Raw genomic sequence first — 27,112 nt, 5'->3', positions numbered from 1 at the left:
TGTGACCCCTCCGTGAAGCCTGGACAGACGGTCAGCACCCCAGGCCACGGCCCCCTTCGGCACCGCCCCCGCTGAGGGAGCCCAGGAGGCCCCGGACCCTCCGCCAGCTCCGCGGCCCTCTGGGCTGCTGTTGGGGCGCCCGCCGGGCACCGCTCCGGCCACTCGAGCTTGAGGAGAAAGGACCGGCAGCGTCCGGGACTCGGCGCCCGAGGGCCAGCAGCCGGCGAGTGGGCTTCTGCAGAGCAACTTCCTCTGAAACCGGTGAGAGGCGGCAGCTCCCGCGTGTGCGGCTGGGCCTCGGGTGGCCTGGGACTCAGGTCCAGCCCCTCGTGAGGAGGCCGGGCTGGGGCCGCGGGCCCCAGTGGAAGGAGCTAGGGCTCCCGCGCCCATGTCTCCAGGGGCCAGACGCCCCTCAGGAAAGAGGAAGCCTCCTGAGCCACACCCCGAGTCTAACATGGGGTCCCACTCGGGGCCAGGCTGCCTGGAGACTCCCCAACTTCAAGAATCCAAAACACCCATATCCCTGGCCCTCACCCTGACCATGACCTTCACCCAGGACCCCTCATGGCCCTGGCCTACGTCCTGCCACAGACCAGGCCCACCGTCCCCGCTGCCCCTGCTCCCTGAGATGCTGGCCCAGGAGCCACGCCCTCCCCCCAGGGGCTGTGGGCGCTGCACCCCAAGGCTGGCACATCCCCACATGCACCCCAGGTGGGCAGCCCCAAGCCTCCTGCTCCTCCCCTCAGAGCTGGGGGGGCAGGAAGCGGAAGGGGGCCCTGGGATGTAGCATGTCCCCCTGCCCCTCCCAGGACCCGAGGCCGGAGGCGGGCGGAGGAGGGGTCCCGGGCACAGCCTGTGGCGTCAGCTCCAGGACCTCCAGGCCCTGTCCTGTCTGAGCCCAGGCCGCCGCCCACCATGATGGCCTCGCACCCAGGACCCCAGTGACCCAAGGCCGTCCTTCCACGGGAGGTCCGTTCCCAGGTGGGGGCTGCGCCCAGCATGCGGTGCCTTTGGGGGTCCTGGGGTCCAGGTGAGAGTGGAACAAAGCCCAGGAGCTGTGCTCCCCAGAGGCCAGAGGGGTGCCTGGCGCCTCCCCCACCCCCTGGACAAGCCCCTCTGGGCTCCTGGGCTGCGGCTGACGGTGCCCACGCTGACCCCGGAACTGTCCCCCCCGCACTGTCCCCCGGAACCGTCCCTCAGACTGGCCCCTGGCAATCCCCGCCTGGAGCAAACGGGACGTGTGCCAGCCCCCCGCGCGCGCGGAAGTGCGCGATAATGGGGCCGCTGCGCGCACCAGAATCTTTCCGAGAAGCCCAAGTCCTGATAAAGCAGCGCCCGAGATCCTGTTTGGCCGCGTGGGAGGTGGGGCGCAGGCGGCACGGCAAGGGCAGGGCCCCTATATAAGGCGTCGGAGGCCGCTACTCGGGTGCACAGGTGCAGCCAGTCTGCCTGGTGTCAGTGCGGGAGGGGCTGGGTCCTGCGGCGACCGCTTCTCCACGCACCATGCTGGGGCCTCGGCTGCTGCTGCTGCTGCTGCTGTCCTGCGGGGGAGCCCTGCTCGGCGCCGGTGAGTGGGCGCCAGTGAGTGGGGGCCGTGGCCTCGAAGTCTCCGGCCACCCCGGGCCTGGGAGAGTCTCCCCGGCCTCTCACTTCCCGACTCGGCCAGAAGTTGGCTGGCCACCATGATGTGGATGCCAGGCCCCTCCTTGCTCTGGCCAAGGCCTGGGTCACCCCAGCCAGCGAGGGTCAGAGGGTGCCAAGGCCGCGTGCCAGAGAGGACGGACTCGGGGCCTGGGCGGGCGGGGGTCCCACGGGGACAGGCAGTGTCCTCCGCAGCCGGAGCGCCAGGCCCGAGCTGGGTGGACAGGGCTCAGGCTCAGCCCTCAGCTGGCACCGCCGCCCCCCCCCCCCAGGTCCTGAGAGGGCACAGGTCCCCAGGGGCAGCCACAGTGATGCAGGGCCTGTGGGCACTGGGGCCGCAACACCCCGGTGGAGGCCCAGCTCCGTGGGTCCTGGCCGCGAGCGATGGGCCTCGGGTTCCCCATCTGTGAAAGTGGGGGCAACATCTCCCCCTCACGTGGCTGCCACGAGCCCACCGTCCCACCCATCCACCCCAGGGCAGGTCCCCTTCCCCGTCCGTACACCCTCATGCCCGTCCCTTCCGCCCACCTGGCACCGCTCCTGCCCCAGCCCTCCTCACTGACCAGCACCAGGCCCGTGGCTCCTCTGCCCGCGGGAGCCCAGGGACTCCCTCTCCTCTCCTCAGTCCTGGACCCGCAAGCCCCTCCCTGGTGGCCCCATGTCCCCACCAGCCTCAGGGGAGCAGGGAATGGGCCCAGGTGCAGGGGTGGCTGCAGACACCAGCCCAGTAGGTCCCCTGGGCCGCCCCGCCCCCACTCCACAAAGCCCCTCCCCTTCTAGGCACCGCCTTTCCCGCAAGCGCTGCTGAGCCCTCAGGACCCCTGCCCCGCTGAGCACACCTCCTTGGGCCCCTCCCGGGCCCTGGGGCCCAGATCTGGACCCAGAACCTGGGGGAGGAGGGAGGAGCCCTGGAGCCCTGCGGGGGGGCGGGGGGGGAGGCTGTGTGAGCAGCAGAGGGTGGGGCAGGTCTTGAGCCTCAGCACCACCTTCCCGCCGGCCTGGGAGGGACGGAGGCAGGTCCTGCCCTCCTGGACCAGGGGCAGGAGGTCTGCAGCCGGGGCCTGGGGGCCTGGGACTGTGGGGCCGGGAAAGTGCCGAGGGAGGACAGGCAGGGGCGGGGGCCGCCAAGCGTGCAGGACGGCGAGTGCTCTGCACCGCATGGCCGGGCCGGGGCGGAGGCTGCCAGGGTCCGGCCAGGGGTCAGTGCCTGCCCTGACCGTGGCGGGAAGCACGCCGGTCTCCTGAGCGTCTTCAAAGGAGCCCCTGCGGCCAAGGAGGGGTGGGGTCACTGTCAAGGCAGAGCCCGAGGCCCAGCCCGCGTGGGGAGCGCGCGGTGACGGACAGGACGCGGCAGGGCTGGAGGAGGCAGCACCAGGTGGCCGGGGACTGGGAGCGCCCCTCTGGGGGCACAGACGTGAGCGGAGACGCAGACCCACCTGATCACCACCGCGGGGCAGGGCCGCCCCAGGGTCACCGCCCCACCGGCCTCTGCCTCCCACCCCAGCCGGGACCCCACGGCCGTGGAGCAGGCATCGCCCCGAGATGCACAGTAGACAGGGACCAGCGTGGCGATGGCGGGGCAGGCAGGAACCGCCTCGAGCTGCTTCCAGCCCAGGACGGGTGGAGCGGGGGCAGGGGCAGGGGAGGGCCGCAGGGAGGGGAGGCCCCGCTCAGCTGCCCTGAGCAGGGTCACCTTCCTGCCCCTGCAGTCACTGTGACCCATGTCACCAGGGCACTTCTCTGGCCATGGTCACCACAGTCCCAGGACCGCCTGGGGCTGGCGGATCGGGGCAACTCTGCCCCTTTTCGGGCCCCAGCCTCGCTGAGGGTCTGCAGAGCCAGGGGGACTCCAGAGGGAGACCAGGTGGGCTGAGGTGGAAACAGGGGTGCAGCGGAGAGAGGGGTCCCATCCCACAGAGCCCCCTGGCCGAGCTCCTCCTCACTCTCCCCTGCCCCTGAGCTCAGGGCTCCCCCTCGCCTCCCCACCCTCCAATGAGGTCAGTGCAGAAGCCCAGGAGTCCGGCCGCCCGGCCACCCAGACCCACGGAGCCTGCCCAGAGCCGGCGGGCCGACAGGCTTCGCCCTCACTCAGGCCCTCCTACCGACCTGAGGGCCTGGCGCCTCCGGGGTGCAGCGATGGGAGCCTGGTGGGCAGACCAGCAGATGCCCCGGGGCCAGAGGGCACCAGAGGGGCTAGTGTCCAGTGTGGAGGACCCACCCGCCCTGAGGCCCGGCCCTCGGCCACAGGAACCTCTCCAGGGACCTCCCATCCTCCCAGCACGACGCGCTCTGCTCACTGCCCGTGCCTGTGCGTGTGTGTGTGCGTGTGGCTGTGCCCGTGCCTGTGTGTGTGCGTGTGCGCCTCGCCCCCCTTGGGGGCTCTCAGGAGCAGGGACCGCATGCCCACTGTGTCTCCTGCACCCAGCAGGGGACAGGCCCACAGCAGGTGCTGGCTGCGTGCAGGGTGCGGAACTGGTGAGCGAGTGAACGAGTGAATGAGCGAGCTGGCGAACGGAGACGGGTGTGGAGGGCCCAGCGGGCTGGGCTCAGGCCTGGTGCCCGCGCTGTGGCTGCCCAGCCCTGGGCCCGCTCACAGCCAGGCTCTGAGTACCCGGGCGGGCTGTGCCCTGGAGCAGCGGTGGCCGGGCCCGGCACTGACATGGGCCCTGTCCACGCAGGTCTGGACGACACCTCCTTTGCCCACCCAGGACCCCAGGGGCTGAAGGACTCCCCACAGCCAGGTGAGGACCAAGGCTCTGCCACAAGGTCTGGGCTTTCCACAAGGGACCTGCAGCCACAGGGGCCTGGGAGCCCAGCTTGTGCTGGGGCCTGGGGGGCGGGGCTGCTGGCAGCAGCTGGCTCCCCGTGAGGCTCAGTGGGCCTGAAACTTGGGAGGTCGCGAGCATGGGCTCCCCAGGGCCCTGCCGGCCAGGGGACCCAGAACCCCGAGACCCACCGGCTCCCTCCACAGCGCCCGGCAGGGGCTGGTGCTCCACGTGGGGGACCGGCCACTTCTCCACCTTCGACGGCCACGTGTATGACTTCGAGGGGACCTGCAACTACATCTTTGCGGCCATCTGCAAGGACGCCTCCTCCCCCACCTTCAGCGTCCAGCTGCGGCGAGAGCCCGGCGGGGACATCTCCCGGATCATCGTGGAGCTGGGGGCCGCGGTGGTCACGGTGCAGCAGGGAGCCATCTCCATCAAGGACGTGGGGTCGGTCAGGGGCCAGGACCGGGGCTGGGAGCGGGGGCCGGGGCCGAGGGAATGGCCAGGGCGGAGGGCAGCCGCTGACCGCTCCCCCCTGCAGAGCCGTCAGCCTGCCCTACACCAGCAACGGGCTGCAGATCACCCCCTTCGGCCAGAGCGTGCGGCTGGTGGCCAAGCAGCTGGAGCTGGAGCTGGTGGTGCTGTGGGGCCCCGGCGCCCACCTCATGGTGAGGACGCAGTGGGGGCTGCACCTGCGGCAGGTGTTGGTGGGCAGGGCTGGGGGCTGCCCCTGAGGGGGGGGTCCGGACCAGTCCCCCAGCTCCTCAGCTCGGCGGACTCCGGCCAGGAGCCCGGATGGGCCTGGGCTTTGCTGGAGGCTCAGTTTCCCCATTTGAAAGTGAGGACCATCCAGCAAGAAAAGAGGTCCCGGGAGGGAGGGCGGTCACAACCTATTCGGTGAGGCATCGTCTCTGCATCTGGGCGAGGGGTCCCCGGGCCAGGGAGCCCCGCCCCTCCCCGCTCACCCCGTGTGCCGACCGCCCGCCCTCGCCCGCAGGTCCTGGTGGAGGACAGGCACATGGGCAGGATGTGCGGGCTCTGCGGGAACTTTGACGGCGAGAAGACCAACGAGTTTCTGAGCGAGGACGGTAGGTGGGGGCGGGCGGGGCCCCCTGCGCCCAGCCCGGGTGCTGACCCTGCGTCCCGCCCCCTGCAGGCACGCGCCTGGAGCCCCACAAGTACGCCGCCCTCCAGAAGCTGGACGACCCCAACGAGATCTGCACCCACGAGGCCATCCCCGGCCCCCGGGTCCTGCAGGCAGAGCACGTACGTGAGGGCGGAGCCCGCGCAGCCTTCCGTGTGGAAGCACTGGGTGCGGGGCGCGGCCTTCTCCCCGTGACCGATGGCCCTCTGCCCAGGCCCGGACCTGTGCCCAGCTGCTGGCCCTGGTGGCCCCCGAGTGCGACGTGCCCAAGGAGCCCTTCGTGCAGAGCTGCCAGGCCGACGTGGCCGCGTGTGCCCGGCCGGGCCAGCAGAGCTGCGCCTGCGCCACGCTCTCCGAGTACTCGCGCCGCTGCAGCCTCGCCGGCCAGCCCGTCAGCCGCTGGCGGAGGCCCGGCCTCTGCTGTGAGTCCTAGGAGGCTGCAGGGAGGGCCAGGGCCAGGAGGCCTGGTGGGGAGGGGTTGGGGGGGGCAGGGCCCAGGGCTGCCTGCCTGCTCACCAGGGCCCGTGTACACACAGCGCTGGGCCAGTGCCCGGCCAACCAGGTGTACCAGGAGTGCGGCGAGGCCTGCGTCAGGACCTGCTCCCACCCGCAGCACAGCTGTGCCCGCTCCTGCACCTTCGGCTGCTTCTGCCCAGCAGGTGGCGCGCCTCTCCCCACGGACCCTCCAGATGAGCCCCACCCACCCAGCATGTGGCCCCTCTTGGCTCCCTGGGACCAGGACCCCTTAAGTGCTCACGGCCACATGGGCTGATCCACGGGACAGGGAGGAGTGTCCCCGCGGGGGTGGGCCCAGGAGGCTACTGGGAGGAGGTGAGCCCTGGGCGGGGGCCTGTCGGCACGAGGGGGCAGAACGCTGAGCGTGCAGCCCAGACGGGACTGGGGGTGTGAAGGGGGACAAGCCCTCCTGGGGCGCAGGCCGGGAGGCCCCCGGAGGGGAGGGGTCTCCCCACGCAGCCCCAGGAAGCTCCTGCCTGCAGGTACGGTTCTCGACGACGTTTCCAAAAACCTCACCTGCGTGCCCGTCGCCCAGTGCCCCTGCACGCTCGGCGGCGTGGCCTACGCCCCCGGGGCGGTCACTGCCGACGCCTGCCGCACCTGGTGAGGACAGGAGGGGATGGGGGGACGTGGGGGCTCGGGGGGTCAGGGGCAGCCTCAGCCCGAGGCAGCCAGCTCTGCTGGCCCAGAACACCCGGGAGCGCCCCCACCACTCTGGGCCCCCCTCCCCACCCCCAGCCAGTGCACTATGGGGCGCTGGAAGTGCGAGGAGCGGCCCTGCCCCCGGCGCTGCGCCCTGGAAGGCGGCTCCTTTGTGACCACGTTCGACGCCAGGCCCTACCGCTTCCACGGCACCTGCACCTACACCCTCCTCCAGGTGGGAGGCCCGCCACGAGGGGTCACCACGGGGTGGGGGTCTCACAAGGGGTCCCGCCAGGAGGGGTCCCCACGAGCCCCCGGCCCTCTGTGCTTACTGTCCTCCCTAGAGCCCCCAGCTCCCCGACGGGGGTTCCCTCATGGCCGCCTACGACAAGTCCGGGTACTCGCATTCGGAGACCTCCTTGGTCGCCCTCATCTACGTGTCCAGCCAGGTAAGGCCGCCCCGTCTGCCGCCACTGCGCCCGCCCAGCCTGAGCACACGGTCCCTGCCGCGGCCCAGCCACCCCTCCGGCCCCCAGTGACTCAGCGCCCTCCCTCCAGGACAAGATCGTGATTTCCCAGGATGAGGTGGTCGCCAACAATGGAGACGCCAAGTGGCTGCCATACAAGACCGGTAGGTCGCAGCCCCTGCCTGCGCCCCGGGGGCCGGGCCCAGAGCCGCCGCCCGCTGAGCCTCTGTCCCGCAGGCAACATCACGGTCTTCAAGCAGACGTCCACCCACCTGCAGATGGCCACCACCTTCGGGCTGGAGCTGGTGGTGCAGCTGCAGCCCGTGTTCCAGGCCTACATCACCGTCGGGCCTCAGTTCAGAGGCCAGACCCGAGGTGAGTCCCCGCCTGGCCTGACCTCCCGGGAAACGAAGGGGCCCCACAGAGACTCAGGGGACCCAGCAGGTCCAGCCCCGGGGCCTGGGCCGGCCCCCCAGGGGTGCGGCTGGTGCTGGCCTCCTGCCCGGGGCCCGGTTAGGGGCCGCGGGGCAGGACTGGGACGCGGGACGCCCCCCTCACGGCCTGGCTGGCTCAGGGCTCTGCGGCAACTTCAACGGGGACACGACGGATGACTTCACGACCAGCATGGGCATCCCTGAGGGCACGGCCTCGCTCTTCGTGGACTCCTGGCGGGCAGGGAACTGCCCGGCCGCCCTGGAGCGTGAGACCGACCCCTGCTCCATGAGCCAGCTCAACAGTGAGTGCCGGCCGGAGGGCTGTGCGGGCGGGAAACCCACGCTGGGGGCGCGGGGACTCACGGGGCTTGTCCCCGCAGAGGTGTGCGCGGAGACCCACTGCGCGGTGCTGGTGAACAAGGGCACGGTCTTCGAGAGGTGCCACGCCGTGGTGAACCCCCACCCCTTCTACAGGGTAGGCGGGGCTTGCACGTGGCCAGGAGGGCTGCGGGGTGGGGCACCTCGGGGACAGGGTGTGGATGGCGGGCGCCTACGCTGCTGTCTGCCCGCAGAGGTGCGTGTACCAGGCCTGCAACTACGAGGAGACCTTCCCGCACATCTGCGCCGCCCTGGGGGACTACGCCCACGCCTGCGCCTCCCGGGGCGTCCTGCTCTGGGGCTGGAGGAGCAGCGTCGACAACTGCAGTGCGTGCTGCCAGGCGGGGCGGGGCGGCGGGAGCCGGCGGTCATGCGGAGGGTGGGGTTGTGACCGGGTCGGGCCAAGCTCTGCCCAGCCATCCTGACGCCAGGCTCCCCGCAGCCGTCCCCTGCACGGGCAACCAGACCTACAGCTACGACAGCCGGGCCTGCGGCCGCACCTGCCTCTCCCTGTCCGACCGCGCCGCCGAGTGCCACCCCAGCGCCGTGCCCGTGGAAGGCTGCAACTGCCCCGAGGGCACCTACCTCAACCACAGGGCCGAGTGCGTGCGCAAGGCCCAGTGCCCCTGCCTCCTGGACAACCACAAGCTCGTCCTGGCCGGCCAGTCCACTGTGGTCGAGGGCGTCATCTGGTGCGTGAGGGTCCCGGGTGGCAGCCCCGCCCCCTGCAGCCGCGCCCCAGGCCACCCCCTCACACGGCCTCTCTTGCAGCTACTGTTCCAACGGGCGGCTGAGCTGCCCTGGGCGGCCGCCGATGCTCCTGGGTACGTAGCACAGCGGAGCAGCGACCTGGACCGCGAGGGGCCCTGGCCTCCGCTGAGCCCGCCTCACCAGCCCCCTTCCCTGCAGCATCCTGCTCGGCCCCCAAGACGTTCCAGTCCTGCAGCCAGTCCTCGAGGAACAAGTTTGGGGCGGCCTGTGCCCCCACATGCCAGATGCTGGCTACGGGCACCCCTTGTGTAAGGCTGGGGAGGGCGAGGGCAGGGCTCCCAGCCTCTCTGGGTCGTGGGAAGAAGCCCAGAATCCTCAGGAGAGGCTCTGCCCACAACCCTGTCCCTGAGAGGCGTGGCCAGTGGGGCTGGGAGGCCCAGCAGCTGGAGGGCAGTGTGCTCAGTCTGGGGGGTTCCCTGAGGAAGGTGGGCTGGGGCCCCCAACTTGGGGAGGGGTAGGGGGTACAATAGGCCAGCCTGAGGCATGGAGGCGCCGGAACTTTCCTGAGGGAGGGAGGCTGCCGAGGGAAAGGCCACGAGCAGGTGGAGGGGTCTGGAAGGAATGCAGGGGCAGAGGGCCCACAGGGGGCCACCCTCCCAGGGGCTGCTGACCTCCGCCCTGCAGGTGCCCACCAAGTGCGAGCCCGGCTGCGTCTGTGCCGAGGGGCTCTACGAGAACGCCAGCGGGCAGTGCGTGCCCCCCGAGGAGTGCCCGTGCGAGTTTGCGGGGGTCTCCTACCCCCGGGGCGCCGAGCTCCACACCGACTGTAAGGCCTGGTAAGCCAGTCCCACCCGCATGCCCGGCACAGGGCTGTCCGCAGGGTCCGGTGGGGCTGGGAAGCAGCCTCCTGCGGGGGTGGGTGCGGCGGGCCTGAGCCCAGAGCTCCCTGCTCCCGGCAGCACCTGCTCGAGGGGGAAGTGGACGTGCCGGCAGAGCGCCCACTGCTCGTCCACCTGCACGCTCTACGGGGAGGGCCACGTGGTCACCTTCGACGGGCAGCGCTTCGTGTTCGAGGGCAGCTGCGAGTACATCCTGGCCACGGTGAGGCCCTGGAGGGGAGGGGCCACGGGGGCCACGAGGAGGCCCTGGGAGGACTCGGGGGCTCCTGGTGGGCTCCTCCTCAGCGCTCCCTCCCCACAGGATGGCTGCGGCACCAATGACTCCCGGCCCACCTTCAAGATCCTGACGGAGAACGTCGTGTGTGGGAAATCGGGTGTCACCTGCTCCCGGGCCATCAGGATGTCCCTAGGGGTGAGTGGGCTGGTGGGTGTCCCCTCAAGGCAGCCACCCGGCGCCAGGTCCGGGCCGCTCGGTGCCGCCAGCGCTTGCTGCCCCTCTGCTTCCTCGTCCACACAACGGGCAGCAGGTCCTGGGGCTGGACGTGGGGTGGGGAGCCTCCCAGAACCCTGGCTCAGCCCTCAGCTCAGTGTCCATGACGTTCTGGAACCTCCCGCCGAAGGCAAGCTCTAGAGGACAGGCCCAGCCCAGAGCTGGCCCTCAGCAGGCGCCGTCCGGTCGTGTCCTTAACGGCACCGTGCAGGGGAGCACGGGCGGGAGCAGAGCTGGTGGCACTCAGCAGCCGCCCAGGCTTGGGGCTGGCAGCCTGGTGACAGCCCTGCCCCACAGGGCTTGTCCATCGTGCTGGCGGACAGGAACTACACGGTCAGCGGGACAGACCCCCAGGTGTACTTCCGGGTCAGGCCTGGCTCCCTGCACCTGCTACTGGACGTCACCATCGGCAGCAGCTACAACCTGACCGTCATCTGGAACAAGCACATGACCGTCTCCATCAAGATCTCGCGAGCCTCGCAGGTACCACGCGCCACTGCCCAGGTCGCTGGGGGGGGGGGGGGCGGGGGGGGCAGCACCCACCGCCCATCTGCCCGCCTGACACCAGTCCCCGCAGGACCCCCTGTGCGGCTTGTGCGGCAACTACAACGGGAACATGAAGGATGACTTTGAGACACGCAGCAAGTACGTGGCGTCCAGCGAGCTGGAGTTTGTGAACTCGTGGAAGGAGAGCCCGCTGTGCGGAGATGCCAGACTCACGGTGGACCCCTGCAGCCTCAACGCCTTCCGCCGCGCCTGGGCCGAGCGCAAGTGCAGCATCATCAATAGCCAGACCTTCGCCGCCTGCCACAGCCAGGTGAGCTGCGCCGCGGGGCGGGGGGCGGGCCTGAGCAGGCGGGTGGACGGCAGACACTGAGGGCCACTCCCGCAGGTGTACCGCCTGCCCTACTACGAGGCCTGCGTGCACGACACATGTGGGTGCGACATGGGTGGGGACTGTGAGTGCCTATGCGACGCTGTGGCCGCCTACGCCAAGGCCTGCCTGGACAAGGGCGTGTGCGTGGACTGGAGGGCCCCCGACTTCTGCCGTGAGTATCCTGTCCCCCACCGGGCGCAGCCATGGCGGCAGCACCTCTCCCGGGTGGGCAGCAGGCTGTGCCCTGCAGAGGGACCTGCAGAGGGACCCTGAGCCTCCCAGGCCCGTGCGGGGGGCTCACGGCCGCCTGACAGGCACCCATCCTGCCAGCCATCTACTGCGACTTCTACAACTCCCACACGCGGGCGGGCGACGGCCAGTACCAGTACGCCCAGGAGACCAACTGCACGTGGCACTACCAGCCGTGCCTCTGCCCCCAGCAGCTGCAGAGCCATCCAGACACCAACATCGAAGGTGCGGGCGAGGAGAGGGCGAGGTTGGGCCAGACGACTGATGGCCTCCCGGCCGGTGAATCAAGACAGGATGGTGGACGAGGGCCCAGCCTGCAGCCAGGGGGCTGTGACAGGCACAGGGCAGGGTGGCTGGGGTCGGGGACAAGGGGGTACCTGCCTCTGCAGTTCGGTGGAGAGGCCAGGAGTGGCTGGGACAGAAGAGGGGCTCGGCTCCGGCACTGAGGGCTGGCCTCTCTCGCACCGCCCCCTAGGCTGCTACAACTGCTCCCAGGATGAGTACTTCGACCAGGACAAGGGGACATGCGTGCAGTGCAGTAAGCTCAGACCCAGCCCCCATGCCCACCCAGCCCCCACAGCAGAGCCCCTGCACAAACCTCTGGCCAGTTCTCCAGCATCCTACTCCCCAGCTGTGCCCCTGAGGTGCTGGGACCCCCATACCCCAGACAGCAAACACCAAGGGAAAACCATCAGGATTCCCTCCCCAAATGCTGACGCACCCACACCCAGCCCCCAGCTGAGGGCAACCCAGGCTCTGCCAGCCTACTGGGTATGTGGGTGACACCTGGCATGGAGCTACCACAGGTGGGCGCTGGACAGCGTCCTGCTGCCAGGCATCACCACGGTTAGGCAGTGGTGCTGGGAGAAGAGAAGACCTGGGGGGAAGAGGGGAGAAGGACTGAGAAGCAGGCGCCCGCCTAGGGACACCCCTGGAGGGCGGGACCGGGAGGGGCGGCACGTGGTGACAGCACTGACCACGCTTCCTCTTGCAGTGCTGCTGCCCACCACGCCGCCGCCGCCCACCACAGGTGATTGCGCACACACTAGGTGCCAAGGTGAAGCAGCGCTCTCCCCGGGCTCGTCCCTGGGCACCGTCAGCCCAGCCTGTGCCCATCCCTGCAGCCGCTGGCTGGCATGCGGGCAAGGCTGGGCTGCCCCACATGGCGGGGGCAAGCGGCGCTGACCAGGACAGCAGAGGGGAGGGGCATGGAAAGCGTGGCTCCTGGCTGGACGGCCACTGTCACAGCAAGGCCAAAGGGACTGGATGTTGCCCTCAGCGGGGCACAGGGCTTTCCACCCGGTGCCTCCTGTGCAGCCCACCTGGGGGCGGGGGGCTACATGGCTCAGCAGCCAAGAGAGGGGGCTCCTCCCAAGGTTGTGCCCACGGTCACAGCCTTTCTGCCTCACTCAGGCTCGCCCTCCACTGAAGCCAGGCCTACCTCGGCCACCCCCAACATCACAGCCACCCCCAGAACCACGGGGCCCCTCAGCTCCACGGCACCCTCACCAAGCTCCCGTGCCACACCTGCAACCCCCACGGCCTCGGCCCCCTCCTCCGCACAGACGGGGACGGCCCCGACCACGCGGCCAGAACCCACCGTCTCCTCGGGAGGTGAGGCCCCTGTGGGGGCGGGAACGCGTGACGATCAGACACGCTCCCTGGGTGCGGGGAGGGCAGCAGATGCTCGGCACAGAAGGCGGGACTGAAGGACAAGCTGGCCGTGGGATGTGGCGGATCCTGGCTGCCTGGCACTGTCACTGAGAAGCATGTGGGACCTGCGGGTGCGGGGAGCATAGGCCAGCCCCCATGAGCCCACACAGCAGCCCCTGCCGCCCAGGGACCATGAGGGGACATGCCGTGGGTCCTGCTAGCAGGCAGGTGAAGGGCCAGCCAGCGGCCCAGTGAGCCTGTGGCCGCTGGAAAGCACTGAGGCCCCGAGTCAAGGTCAGCTGAGGAAGGACGTGCGTGTCGGCGAGGGGAAGGCACACGCCCTTCTTGGGGGGGTAGCTCAGTGCGCCCCGCTGGCCAGGCTCCAGTGGCACAGGTGGGGCAGGGAAAGGGGAGGGCAGATGGTCCGGTGGGATGTGCTGGGCCCTGTTCCCTGCAGCGTCACCTCGAACGACCTCCGCCATCACCACACGAGCCACGTCAGGGCCAGCCCCCACAGCCACTCCCACGTCAACAGCCACGGGACCTACTGTGACTCGGGCTACCACACAGCCCACCGCACCCCTGCTCAGCACAGCCACGCAATCCACAGCTCGGTCCACAGTGCGCACCACGGCGGCATGGCCAACGCCAACCACACCAGAACCCACCACAGGGTCCCCCCAAGGTAAGGCTACCCCACGCAGGCCCCCACAGAGAGGAGACAGCACAGGTGCTCCAGCGCCCAGCCCGGGCTGCAGAACCGCGTATAAGAGCAGTCCACAAAGCCCAGGAGGGGACGCCTCCAACCCAACAGGGAGCCGCGGGGCAGGCAGCACAGCACCAGCCTGAGCCTACAGCTAACCACGTGCTCTCTGCACCTCTCCCCGCCACAGTGCCGACACGCCCACCCACCACGGCTGCCCCCACACCAGGTGAGGACAGGGCCCTGGCGACGCCAGAGGTCGCAAAGGCACTGGTTCTAGATGGCAGTGACCAGGTCTGAAATCAGGGCCACACGTCAAAATTCCAGAAAGATCCCGACAGGAAGGAGCCCGTCAGTAACGGAAGCCCATCACAGCCACGCGGAGTGCGGGGGAAAGAGAGGGGCCGTACACGCCTGCAGGAGAGAAACACAAACGCAAGAACCATCATGAGCAGAGTCAGGGAAAACGAGGGGACCCTAGGTGTAGGGGAGCCCAGCGTGGGGAGCACAAGCAGAGGCAGGTGGGAGAGCACTCTCCGGGCACGGCGACATAACAACCATTAACGCATCACTTTCCACAGGCCACTCGACGCCCCACCAAACCGAAGGAACCACCACAGGATCACCAGGGAGCACCTCAGGCCACAGCACAGCACACACAAGCCCAGGGACCAGGTCAACCACGGCCACACCCAACGGGCCTCACACTCCCTTCACTTCTCACTCCGCCCCCACAGGTGTTGTGTCCACCACCTCCCACATTACAGGTCCGCCCACAGGAACATCATTCCGGACCACCACCACCTTCCCGACCGCATCTCCATCCAAGACCACTCAATCCACTCAGGTCCCTAATTCTGCCACCTCCTCTGTCACTCCCACTTCTCACATTGTGGTCACCCCAACACAACCAGAGACCCACTCTCCTTCCATCTCTACTGCAAGGCCAACAGGCTCCTCTCCATCATCGACACACGTCCCTGCCACGGGCACAGTGCTCTCACCCTCCACACCGCCGTGGACAGCGACCACACGAGGCACCACCCAAGCCCCTCACTCTGTCAGCACAGCCAGAACCTCCACCTCCGTGGTGTCACACCCCTCCGCACCTGCCCACTCTGGGACCACATCTGCTCCACGCACCACCATCTCACCCAAGACCACCAGTAGAGGCACCGGGAGCCCGGGGACACACACAGCCACGGCCACACCCAACGGGCCACACACTCCCTTCACTTCTCACTCCGCCCCCACAGGTGTTGTGTCCACCACCTCCCACATTACAGGTCCGCCCACAGGAACATCATTCCGGACCACCACCACCTTCCCGACCGCATCTCCATCCAAGACCACTCAATCCACTCAGGTCCCAAACTCTGCCACCTCCTCTGTCTCTCCCACTTCTCACATTGTGGTCACCCCAACACAACCAGAGACCCACTCTCCTTCCATCTCTACTGTAAGGCCAACAGGCTCCTCTCCATCATCGACACACGTCCCTGCCACGGGCACAGTGCTCTCACCCTCCACACCGCCGTGGACAGCGACCACACGAGGCACCACCCAAGCCCCTCACTCTGTCAGCACAGCCAAAACCTCCACCTCCCTGGTGTCACACCCCTCCGCACCTGCCCACTCTGGGACCACATCTGCTCCACGCACCACCATGTCACCCAAGACCACCAGTACAGGCACCGGGAGCCCGGGGACACACACAGCCACGGCCACACCCAACGGGCCACACACTCCCTTCACTTCTCACTCCGCCCCCACAGGTTCCGTATCCACCACCTCCCACATTACAGGTCCGCCCACAGGAACATCATTCCGGACCACAACCACCTTCCCGACCGCATCTCCATCCAGGACCACTCAATCCACTCAGGTCCCAAACTCTGCCACCTCCTCTGTCTCTCCCACTTCTCACATTGTGGTCACCCCAACACAACCAGAGACCCACTCTCCTTCCATCTCTAATGTAAGGCCAACAGGCTCCTCTCCATCATCGACACACGTCCCTGCCACGGGCACAGTGCTCTCACCCTCCACACCGCCGTGGACAGCGACCACACGAGGCACCACCCAAGCCCCTCACTCTGTCAGCACAGCCAAAACCTCCACCTCCCTGGTGTCACACCCCTCCGCACCTGCCCACTCTGGGACCACATCTGCTCCACGCACCACCATGTCACCCAAGACCACCAGTAGAGGCACCGGGAGCCCGGGGACACACACAGCCACGGCCACACCTAACGGGCCACACACTCCCTTCACTTCTCACTCTGCCCCCACAGGTGTTGTGTCCACCACCTCCCACATTACAGGTCCGCCCACAGGAACATCATTCCGGACCACCACCACCTTCCCGACCGCATCTCCATCCAGAACCACTCAATCCACTCAGGTCCCTAATTCTGCCACCTCCTCTGTCACTCCCATTTCTCACACAGTGGTCACCCCAACACAACCAGAGACCCACTCTCCTTCCATCTCTACTGTAAGGCCAACAGGCTCCTCTCCATCATCGACACACGTCCCTGCCACGAGCACAGTGCTCTCACCCTCCACACCGCCGTGGACAGCGACCACACGAGGCACCACCCAAGCCCCTCACTCTGTCAGCACAGCCAGAACCTCCACCTCCCTGGTGTCACACCCCTCCGCACCTGCGCACTCTGGGACAACATCTGCTCCACGCACCACCATGTCACCCAAGACAACCAGTAGAGGCACCGGGAGCCCGGGGACACACACAGCCACGGCCACACCCAACGGGCCACACACTCCCTTCACTTCTCACTCCGCCCCCACAGATGTTGTGTCCACCACCTCCCACATTACAGGTCCGCCCACAGGAACATCATTCCGGACCACCACCACCTTCCCGACCGCATCTCCATCCAGGACCACTCAATCCACTCAGGTCCCAAACTCTGCCACCTCCTCTGTCACTCCCACTTCTCACATTGTGGTCACCCCAACACAACCAGAGACCCACTCTCCTTCCATCTCTACTGTAAGGCCAACAGGCTCCTCTCCATCATCGACACACGTCCCTGCCACGGGCACAGTGCTCTCACCCTCCACACCGCCGTGGACAGCGACCACACGAGGCACCACCCAAGCCCCTCACTCTGTCAGCACAGCCAGAACCTCCACCTCCCTGGTGTCACACCCCTCCGCACCTGCCCACTCTGGGACCACATCTGCTCCACGCACCACCATGTCACCCAAGACCACCAGTAGAGGCACCGGGAGCCCGGGGACACACACAGCCACGGCCACAGCCAACGGGCCACACACTCCCTTCACTTCTCACTCCGCCCCCACAGGTTCCGTATCCACCACCTCCCACATTACAGGTCCGCCCACAGGAACATCATTCCGAACCACCACCACCTTCCCGACCGCATCTCCATCCAGGACCACTCAATCCACTCAGGTCCCAAACTCTGCCACCTCCTCTGTCACTCCCACTTCTCACACAGTGGTCACCCCAACACAACCAGAGACCCAATCTCCTTCCATCTCTACTGCAAGGCCAACAGGCTCCTCTCCATCATCGACACACGTCCCTGCCACGGGCACAGTGCTCTCACCCTCCACACCGCCGTGGACAGCGACCACACGAGGCACCACCCAAGCCCCTCACTCTGTCAGCACAGCCAGAACCTCCACCTCCCTGGTGTCACACCCCTCCGCACCTGCGCACTCTGGGACAACATCTGCTCCACGCACCACCATGTCACCCAAGACAACCAGTAGAGGCACCGGGAGCCCGGGGACACACACAGCCACGGCCACACCCAACGGGCCACACACTCCCTTCACTTCTCACTCCGCCCCCACAGGTTCCGTATCCACCACCTCCCACATTACAGGTCCGCCCACAGGAACATCATTCCGAACCACCACCACCTTCCCGACCGCATCTCCATCCAGGACCACTCAATCCACTCAGGTCCCAAACTCTGCCACCTCCTCTGTCACTCCCACTTCTCACATTGTGGTCACCCCAACACAACCAGAGACCCACTCTCCTTCCATCTCTACTGCAAGGCCAACAGGCTCCTCTCCATCATCGACACACGTCCCTGCCACGGGCACAGTGCTCTCACCCTCCACACCGCCGTGGACAGCGACCACACGAGGCACCACCCAAGCCCCTCACTCTGTCAGCACAGCCAGAACCTCCACCTCCCTGGTGTCACACCCCTCCGCACCTGCGCACTCTGGGACAACATCTGCTCCACGCACCACCATGTCACCCAAGACAACCAGTAGAGGCACCGGGAGCCCGGGGACACACACAGCCACGGCCACACCCAACGGGCCACACACTCCCTTCACTTCTCACTCCGCCCCCACAGATGTTGTGTCCACCACCTCCCACATTACAGGTCCGCCCACAGGAACATCATTCCGGACCACCACCACCTTCCCGACCGCATCTCCATCCAGGACCACTCAATCCACTCAGGTCCCAAACTCTGCCACCTCCTCTGTCACTCCCACTTCTCACATTGTGGTCACCCCAACACAACCAGAGACCCACTCTCCTTCCATCTCTACTGTAAGGCCAACAGGCTCCTCTCCATCATCGACACACGTCCCTGCCACGGGCACAGTGCTCTCACCCTCCACACCGCCGTGGACAGCGACCACACGAGGCACCACCCAAGCCCCTCACTCTGTCAGCACAGCCAAAACCTCCACCTCCCTGGTGTCACACCCCTCCGCACCTGCCCACTCTGGGACCACATCTGCTCCACGCACCACCATGTCACCCAAGACCACCAGTAGAGGCACCCTGAGCCCGGGGACACACACAGCCACGGCCACACCCAACGGGCCACACACTCCCTTCACTTCTCACTCCGCCCCCACAGGTTCCGTATCCACCACCTCCCACATTACAGGTCCGCCCACAGGAACATCATTCCGGACCACCACCACCTTCCCGACCGCATCTCCATCCAAGACCACTCAATCCACTCAGGTCCCTAATTCTGCCACCTCCTCTGTCACTCCCATTTCTCACACAGTGGTCACCCCAACACAACCAGAGACCCACTCTCCTTCCATCTCTACTGTAAGGCCAACAGGCTCCTCTCCATCATCGACACACGTCCCTGCCACGGGCACAGTGCTCTCACCCTCCACACCGCCGTGGACAGCGACCACACGAGGCACCACCCAAGCCCCTCACTCTGTCAGCACAGCCAGAACCTCCACCTCCCTGGTGTCACACCCCTCCGCACCTGCCCACTCTGGGACCACATCTGCTCCACGCACCACCATGTCACCCAAGACCACCAGTAGAGGCACCCTGAGCCCGGGGACACACACAGCCACGGCCACACCTAACGGGCCACACACTCCCTTCACTTCTCACTCCGCCCCCACAGGTTCCGTATCCACCACCTCCCACATTACAGGTCCGCCCACAGGAACATCATTCCGAACCACCACCACCTTCCCGACCGCATCTCCATCCAGGACCACTCAATCCACTCAGGTCCCAAACTCTGCCACCTCCTCTGTCACTCCCACTTCTCACACAGTGGTCACCCCAACACAACCAGAGACCCAATCTCCTTCCATCTCTACTGCAAGGCCAACAGGCTCCTCTCCATCATCGACACACGTCCCTGCCACGGGCACAGTGCTCTCACCCTCCACACCGCCGTGGACAGCGACCACACGAGGCACCACCCAAGCCCCTCACTCTGTCAGCACAGCCAGAACCTCCACCTCCCTGGTGTCACACCCCTCCGCACCTGCGCACTCTGGGACAACATCTGCTCCACGCACCACCATGTCACCCAAGACAACCAGTAGAGGCACCGGGAGCCCGGGGACACACACAGCCACGGCCACACCCAACGGGCCACACACTCCCTTCACTTCTCACTCCGCCCCCACAGGTTCCGTATCCACCACCTCCCACATTACAGGTCCGCCCACAGGAACATCATTCCGAACCACCACCACCTTCCCGACCGCATCTCCATCCAGGACCACTCAATCCACTCAGGTCCCAAACTCTGCCACCTCCTCTGTCACTCCCACTTCTCACATTGTGGTCACCCCAACACAACCAGAGACCCACTCTCCTTCCATCTCTACTGCAAGGCCAACAGGCTCCTCTCCATCATCGACACACGTCCCTGCCACGGGCACAGTGCTCTCACCCTCCACACCGCCGTGGACAGCGACCACACGAGGCACCACCCAAGCCCCTCACTCTGTCAGCACAGCCAGAACCTCCACCTCCCTGGTGTCACACCCCTCCGCACCTGCGCACTCTGGGACAACATCTGCTCCACGCACCACCATGTCACCCAAGACAACCAGTAGAGGCACCGGGAGCCCGGGGACACACACAGCCACGGCCACACCCAACGGGCCACACACTCCCTTCACTTCTCACTCCGCCCCCACAGATGTTGTGTCCACCACCTCCCACATTACAGGTCCGCCCACAGGAACATCATTCCGGACCACCACCACCTTCCCGACCGCATCTCCATCCAAGACCACTCAATCCACTCAGGTCCCAAACTCTGCCACCTCCTCTGTCACTCCCACTTCTCACATTGTGGTCACCCCAACACAACCAGAGACCCACTCTCCTTCCATCTCTACTGTAAGGCCAACAGGCTCCTCTCCATCATCGACACACGTCCCTGCCACGGGCACAGTGCTCTCACCCTCCACACCGCCGTGGACAGCGACCACACGAGGCACCACCCAAGCCCCTCACTCTGTCAGCACAGCCAGAACCTCCACCTCCGTGGTGTCACACCCCTCCGCACCTGCCCACTCTGGGACCACATCTGCTCCACGCACCACCATCTCACCCAAAACCACCAGTAGAGGCACCGGGAGCCCAGGGACACACACAGCCACGGCCACACCCAACGGGCCACATACTCCCTTCACTTCTCACTCTGCCCCCACAGGTTCCGTATCCACCACCTCCCACATTACAGGTCCGCCCACAGGAACATCATTCCGGACCACCACCACCTTCCCGACCGCATCTCCATCCAAGACCACTCAATCCACTCAGGTCCCTAATTCTGCCACCTCCTCTGTCACTCCCACTTCTCACACAGTGGTCACCCCAACACAACCAGAGACCCAATCTCCTTCCATCTCTACTGCAAGGCCAACAGGCTCCTCTCCATCATCGACACACGTCCCTGCCACGGGCACAGTGCTCTCACCCTCCACACCGCCGTGGACAGCGACCACACGAGGCACCACCCAAGCCCCTCACTCTGTCAGCACAGCCAGAACCTCCACCTCCCTGGTGTCACACCCCTCCGCACCTGCGCACTCTGGGACAACATCTGCTCCACGCACCACCATGTCACCCAAGACAACCAGTAGAGGCACCGGGAGCCCGGGGACACACACAGCCACGGCCACACCCAACGGGCCACACACTCCCTTCACTTCTCACTCCGCCCCCACAGATGTTGTGTCCACCACCTCCCACATTACAGGTCCGCCCACAGGAACATCATTCCGGACCACCACCACCTTCCCGACCGCATCTCCATCCAGGACCACTCAATCCACTCAGGTCCCAAACTCTGCCACCTCCTCTGTCACTCCCACTTCTCACATTGTGGTCACCCCAACACAACCAGAGACCCACTCTCCTTCCATCTCTACTGTAAGGCCAACAGGCTCCTCTCCATCATCCACACACGTCCCTGCCACGGGGACAGTGCTCTCACCCTCCACACCGCCGTGGACAGCGACCACACGAGGCACCACCCAAGCCCCTCACTCTGTCAGCACAGCCAGAACCTCCACCTCCGTGGTGTCACACCCCTCCGCACCTGCCCACTCTGGGACCACATCTGCTCCACGCACCACCATGTCACCCAAGACCACCAGTAGAGGCACCGGGAGCCCGGGGACACACACAGCCACGGCCACACCCAACGGGCCACACACTCCCTTCACTTCTCACTCCGCCCCCACAGGTTCCGTATCCACCACCTCCCACATTACAGGTCCGCCCACAGGAACATCATTCCGGACCACCACCACCTTCCCGACCGCATCTCCATCCAAGACCACTCAATCCACTCAGGTCCCAAACTCTGCCACCTCCTCTGTCACTCCCACTTCTCACATTGTGGTCACCCCAACACAACCAGAGACCCACTCTCCTTCCATCTCTACTGTAAGGCCAACAGGCTCCTCTCCATCATCGACACACGTCCCTGCCACGGGCACAGTGCTCTCACCCTCCACACCGCCGTGGACAGCGACCACACGAGGCACCACCCAAGCCCCTCACTCTGTCAGCACAGCTAGAACCTCCACCTCCCTGGTGTCACACCCCTCCGCACCTGCCCACTCTGGGACCACATCTGCTCCACGCACCACCATCTCACCCAAAACCACCAGTAGAGGCACCGGGAGCCCGGGGACACACACAGCCACGGCCACACCCAACGGGCCACACACTCCCTTCACTTCTCACTCCGCCCCCACAGGTGTTGTGTCCACCACCTCCCACATTACAGGTCCGCCCACAGGAACATCATTCCGGACCACCACCACCTTCCCGACCGCATCTCCATCCAAGACCACTCAATCCACTCAGGTCCCTAATTCTGCCACCTCCTCTGTCACTCCCACTTCTCACATTGTGGTCACCCCAACACAACCAGAGACCCACTCTGCTTCCATCTCTACTGTAAGGCCAACAGGCTCCTCTCCATCATCGACACACGTCCCTGCCACGGGCACAGTGCTCTCACCCTCCACACCGCCGTGGACAGCGACCACACGAGGCACCACCCAAGCCCCTCACTCTGTCAGCACAGCCAGAACCTCCACCTCCCTGGTGTCACACCCCTCCGCACCTGCCCACTCTGGGACCACATCTGCTCCACGCACCACCATGTCACCCAAGACCACCAGTAGAGGCACCCTGAGCCCGGGGACACACACAGCCACGGCCACACCCAACGGGCCACACACTTCCTTCACTTCTCACTCCGCCCCCACAGGTGTTGTGTCCACCACCTCCCACATTACAGGTCCGCCCACAGGAACATCATTCCGGACCACCACCACCTTCCCGACCGCATCTCCATCCAGGACCACTCAATCCACTCAGGTCCCTAATTCTGCCACCTCCTCTGTCACTCCCATTTCTCACACAGTGGTCACCCCAACACAACCAGAGACCCACTCTCCTTCCATCTCTACTGTAAGGCCAACAGGCTCCTCTCCATCATCGACACACGTCCCTGCCACGGGCACAGTGCTCTCACCCTCCACACCGCCGTGGACAGCGACCACACGAGGCACCACCCAAGCCCCTCACTCTGTCAGCACAGCCAGAACCTCCACCTCCCTGGTGTCACACCCCTCCGCACCTGCGCACTCTGGGACAACATCTGCTCCACGCACCACCATGTCACCCAAGACAACCAGTAGAGGCACCGGGAGCCCGGGGACACACACAGCCACGGCCACACCCAACGGGCCACACACTCCCTTCACTTCTCACTCCGCCCCCACAGATGTTGTGTCCACCACCTCCCACATTACAGGTCCGCCCACAGGAACATCATTCCGGACCACCACCACCTTCCCGACCGCATCTCCATCCAGGACCACTCAATCCACTCAGGTCCCAAACTCTGCCACCTCCTCTGTCACTCCCACTTCTCACATTGTGGTCACCCCAACACAACCAGAGACCCACTCTCCTTCCATCTCTACTGTAAGGCCAACAGGCTCCTCTCCATCATCGACACACGTCCCTGCCACGGGCACAGTGCTCTCACCCTCCACACCGCCGTGGACAGCGACCACACGAGGCACCACCCAAGCCCCTCACTCTGTCAGCACAGCCAGAACCTCCACCTCCCTGGTGTCACACCCCTCCGCACCTGCCCACTCTGGGACCACATCTGCTCCACGCACCACCATGTCACCCAAGACCACCAGTAGAGGCACCGGGAGCCCGGGGACACACACAGCCACGGCCACACCCAACGGGCCACACACTCCCTTCACTTCTCACTCCGCCCCCACAGGTGTTGTGTCCACCACCTCCCACATTACAGGTCCGCCCACAGGAACATCATTCCGGACCACCACCACCTTCCCGACCGCATCTCCATCCAGGACCACTCAATCCACTCAGGTCCCTAATTCTGCCACCTCCTCTGTCACTCCCACTTCTCACATTGTGGTCACCCCAACACAACCAGAGACCCACTCTCCTTCCATCTCTACTGTAAGGCCAACAGGCTCCTCTCCATCATCGACACACGTCCCTGCCACGGGCACAGTGCTCTCACCCTCCACCCCGCCGTGGACAGCGACCACACGAAGAACCACCCAAGCCCCTCACTCTGTCAGCACAGCCAGAACCTCCACCTCCGTGGTGTCACACCCCTCCGCACCTGCCCACTCTGGGACCACATCTGCTCCACGCACCACCATGTCACCCAAGACCACCAGTACAGGCACCGGGAGCCCGGGGACACACACAGCCACGGCCACACCCATAGGGCCACACACTCCCTTCACTACTCACTTTGCTCCCACGAGTTCGGTTTCCACCACCTCACAATCCACTTCTCTCACCACCCGAGTTCCCATGCCCAGCCTCATGTCATCCACGCTGGGGGTGACATCCATCCGAAGTTCTCCAGCCACGAACCTCACTACCAAGCATCCTGGTACCTCTGGACTGCTGACCACTGTCTTCCTGACCAGCTCCATCACTGCGCACAGAAGCTCCTCCTCCCCCACTGCATGGTCCTCTGCCTCCTCTCTCCTCACATCCGGGCCCAGCTACTCTAGTAAGTGACGTGTCCACCGCCTATCCAATGACCTGGTGCACTGCACCCTCCTAGCCTTGCCTCTCTACTGCGAAGCACTCTGGGGCACTCTCATGGAGCCCCCTCCTTTTCTTGACCCCTTACACTGCCGATGACCACTTGGGCTCTTCGTCCCTCCCTGCCCCTGTCCCCCTCTGTGCTCATATCGTCCTGGTTGGATGGGGCAGGTCTGGTTTGAGGGGGCAGGTCTGCTGGTTGGAGGGGGCAGGTCTCCTTTGGAGGGGGCAGGTCTGGTTGGAGGGGGCAGGTCTGCTGGTTGGAGGGGGCAGGTCTCCTTTGGAGGGGGCAGGTCTGCTGGTTGGAGGGGGCAGGTCTCCTCTCTGCTGGTTGGAGGGGGCAGGTCTCCTTTCCTGCTCCGAAAGCCTTCCCCTCTCCTGGCACAGCAGGCCGCATGGGGGTGGGGGGCCAGCTTAGCCTCTGACTGGGTGTATGCTCTGGGTGTCCCCAGCTTTGCCTTGAGGGGGTCTGGGTCTCATGTCCCCCACAACGCTTCCCCATACCTCTGCTCTCTGTCCTGTCCTATGCCTCATGTTCCCCCACCCTTGGGACCTGTTCTCAATCCTCCTTGACAGGGCGTCAGTTCCTCTCTCCCTCCTCCCCAGCATCCTCTTCCCTCCTCCCCAGCATCCTCTCTCCCTCCTCCCCAGCATCCTCTCTCCCACCTCCCCAGCATCCTCTCCAGCATCCTCTTCCCTCCTCCCCAGCATCCTCTCTCCCTCCTCTCCAGCATCCTCCTCCCCAGCATCCTCCTCCCTCCTCCCCAGGAACCTCTCCTGACAAACCCACAAGAGGAACCACCCAAGTCCCTCACTCTGTCAGCACCTGGCTGGAGTGAGCACTTGGACTTCCCAATTGATCCCCTTTCCCCTGCTGTCCTGGCCTCCCTGTGAGGAGACCCTCTGCTCAGCAGCCCTCCCCCGCTGTCACCTGCGGAGCTCAGAGGAGGTTCGGGCTGGCAGGGATCCTCCGGGGTGCAACTATTCCCATCTTCCCCCGGGCTGCAGGGAGAAAAGCAAAGGCTGGCAGGCCATGCCTCACCCCAGTGACCACTAGGGGCCGAGCTGGGACTAGCAGCACGGCTCTCAGCCCTGCAGCCTCCGCCAGCGTCCACTCTGCCCTCTGCACCCAGGCCAGCTGCACCCACCTTGTCCTCCAGAGACGCCGCTCCCCTCCCTCCTGGGTGTTCCCTCCGCGGCAACCACTGCCTGGACTCGGCTCCCCTCACAAGCCCCAGGCAGGACTGTTCACAGTGACACCCACAGTGACACCTTTCTCCTGGGAAAAGGCCTAGGTTCAGGTCAAAGCTCATGGGTCCACTCAGGGACCACAGACCCTGCAGGAAGCTCCCATATGGTGACACTGATGTCCTCTCCTCGGCCCTCCCGCAGGTTCGGAGCCCAGCACACCAGACACACCTATGCCCGCAGGTAGGTATCAGCTGGGAGGGGAGGTGGCTGGGGAGGCTGGGGAGCAGCGTGGGAATCTGCCTCATCCCCTGAGTCAGCCTTGGACCTCGGGGGAGACCAGCAGGCTTTACTCCCGGGGTGAGGTCTGAGATCAGGGGGCTCGGAAAAGGAGAGACGGCATAGGTAGGGCCCAGGTAAGTGCCGACCGGCCCCCATGGGGCCCAGTCTCCTCTCACCGCCTGGCTCCCTGGGCCGGCATCACCCCCGTCCCACACAGACAGGGCTTGAGGAGCCCAGGCCCAGAGCCCGCAGGTCCGCCAGCACCACCTCCTGAGGGCCAGGTACCGACCCCAGAGGGGCCGCACCGCCACTGGCTCTGGGGCTGGCGTCTCACTGCCTGCCTGCACTCCTCAGAGGTCTGCCGAGTGCGGGAGCTGGAGGAGGAGGTCACTTACCAGGGGTGCACAGCCAACGTGACAGTGACCCGCTGCGAGGGTGTGTGCGCCTCCTCCGCCAGGTGAGCTGTCAGCGGGCAGTCTCCACCCACTGCTGGGCTCGAGCTTGGAGCCGCCTCACCCAACAGAGGCTCCCGGGGGTGGTCGGGCAGGTCCAGTGGGATCTCCCGCCCCGTCTCAACCACCCTTGCAGCTGACACCCCCCCACCCCCCGACAGTGACAGCGACAGCGGGGAAGGTCAACCACAGAGGCCCCGCCCTGAGGCCCCTGCCGGCGTCTGCCCCTGTCTGGGGTGGATGGGGAGGAATGGGGATCCTTCCCCGAGGCCGCAGGCTTGACCATGTACCCTCGGCCAATTCTTTAGCTTCAACGTGTACACCAACCAAGTGGACACCCTCTGCAGCTGCTGCCACCCCCTTGGCTACTACGAGAAGCAGCTGGTCCTGCCCTGTCCAGACCCCGGAGCACCGGGCAAGCAGCTGGTGCTCACGCTGCAAGTGTTCAAACGCTGCACGTGTGGCCCCTGGCGCTGCAGAGACCAGGGGCCAGCCCCCCTGGTGAGAGGATGAAGCACCGCTCCCAACCCCACCCCCAACCCCCACCCCCACCCCCACCCCCACTCCCCCATCCCCCGCTTGCTGTGCCTAGCAGCCCCTTTCTAGGCATTGGCCTCGGAGCCCTGGGGTGCAGCTCATCCAGGCACCTGCAGGAAGGCCTTCCGGGCAGAGGTCCCACAGACCCTGGCCCACCCCACACAAGCCTTTCAGGACACGCCCACCAGTCGTC

The 27,112-nt window shown here is 66.1% G+C and overlaps 1 protein-coding gene across 1 annotated transcript; it reads left to right on the top strand.

Moving 5' to 3' along the window:
• Nucleotides 1-1,503: 1,503 nt before the first annotated feature.
• On the top strand, nt 1,504-26,895 carry MUC6 (mucin 6, oligomeric mucus/gel-forming). Its single transcript, XM_054725728.1, has 38 exons — nt 1,504-1,567; nt 4,320-4,382; nt 4,613-4,856; nt 4,951-5,077; nt 5,407-5,497; nt 5,566-5,675; nt 5,768-5,975; nt 6,090-6,212; nt 6,552-6,672; nt 6,808-6,946; nt 7,056-7,160; nt 7,270-7,342; nt 7,416-7,553; nt 7,753-7,914; nt 7,993-8,087; nt 8,185-8,317; nt 8,433-8,682; nt 8,762-8,814; nt 8,900-9,009; nt 9,386-9,537; nt 9,661-9,802; nt 9,902-10,012; nt 10,388-10,573; nt 10,668-10,907; nt 10,983-11,139; nt 11,298-11,441; nt 11,692-11,754; nt 12,211-12,265; nt 13,327-13,554; nt 16,023-16,295; nt 16,905-17,333; nt 17,424-17,852; nt 17,973-18,052; nt 18,159-19,135; nt 24,074-24,425; nt 25,853-25,891; nt 26,285-26,387; nt 26,691-26,895. The coding sequence occupies exons 1-38, from the start codon at nt 1,504-1,506 to the stop codon at nt 26,893-26,895; spliced, it is 6,774 nt and encodes a 2,257-aa protein (XP_054581703.1).
• The last annotated feature ends 217 nt before the right edge of the window (nt 26,896-27,112 follow it).

The sequence above is a fragment of the Eptesicus fuscus genome, chromosome 13 (genome assembly GCF_027574615.1).
Source record: "Eptesicus fuscus isolate TK198812 chromosome 13, DD_ASM_mEF_20220401, whole genome shotgun sequence".
Taxonomy (NCBI): Eukaryota; Metazoa; Chordata; class Mammalia; order Chiroptera; family Vespertilionidae; genus Eptesicus; species Eptesicus fuscus.
This window is presented reverse-complemented; position numbering and strand designations above follow the sequence as displayed.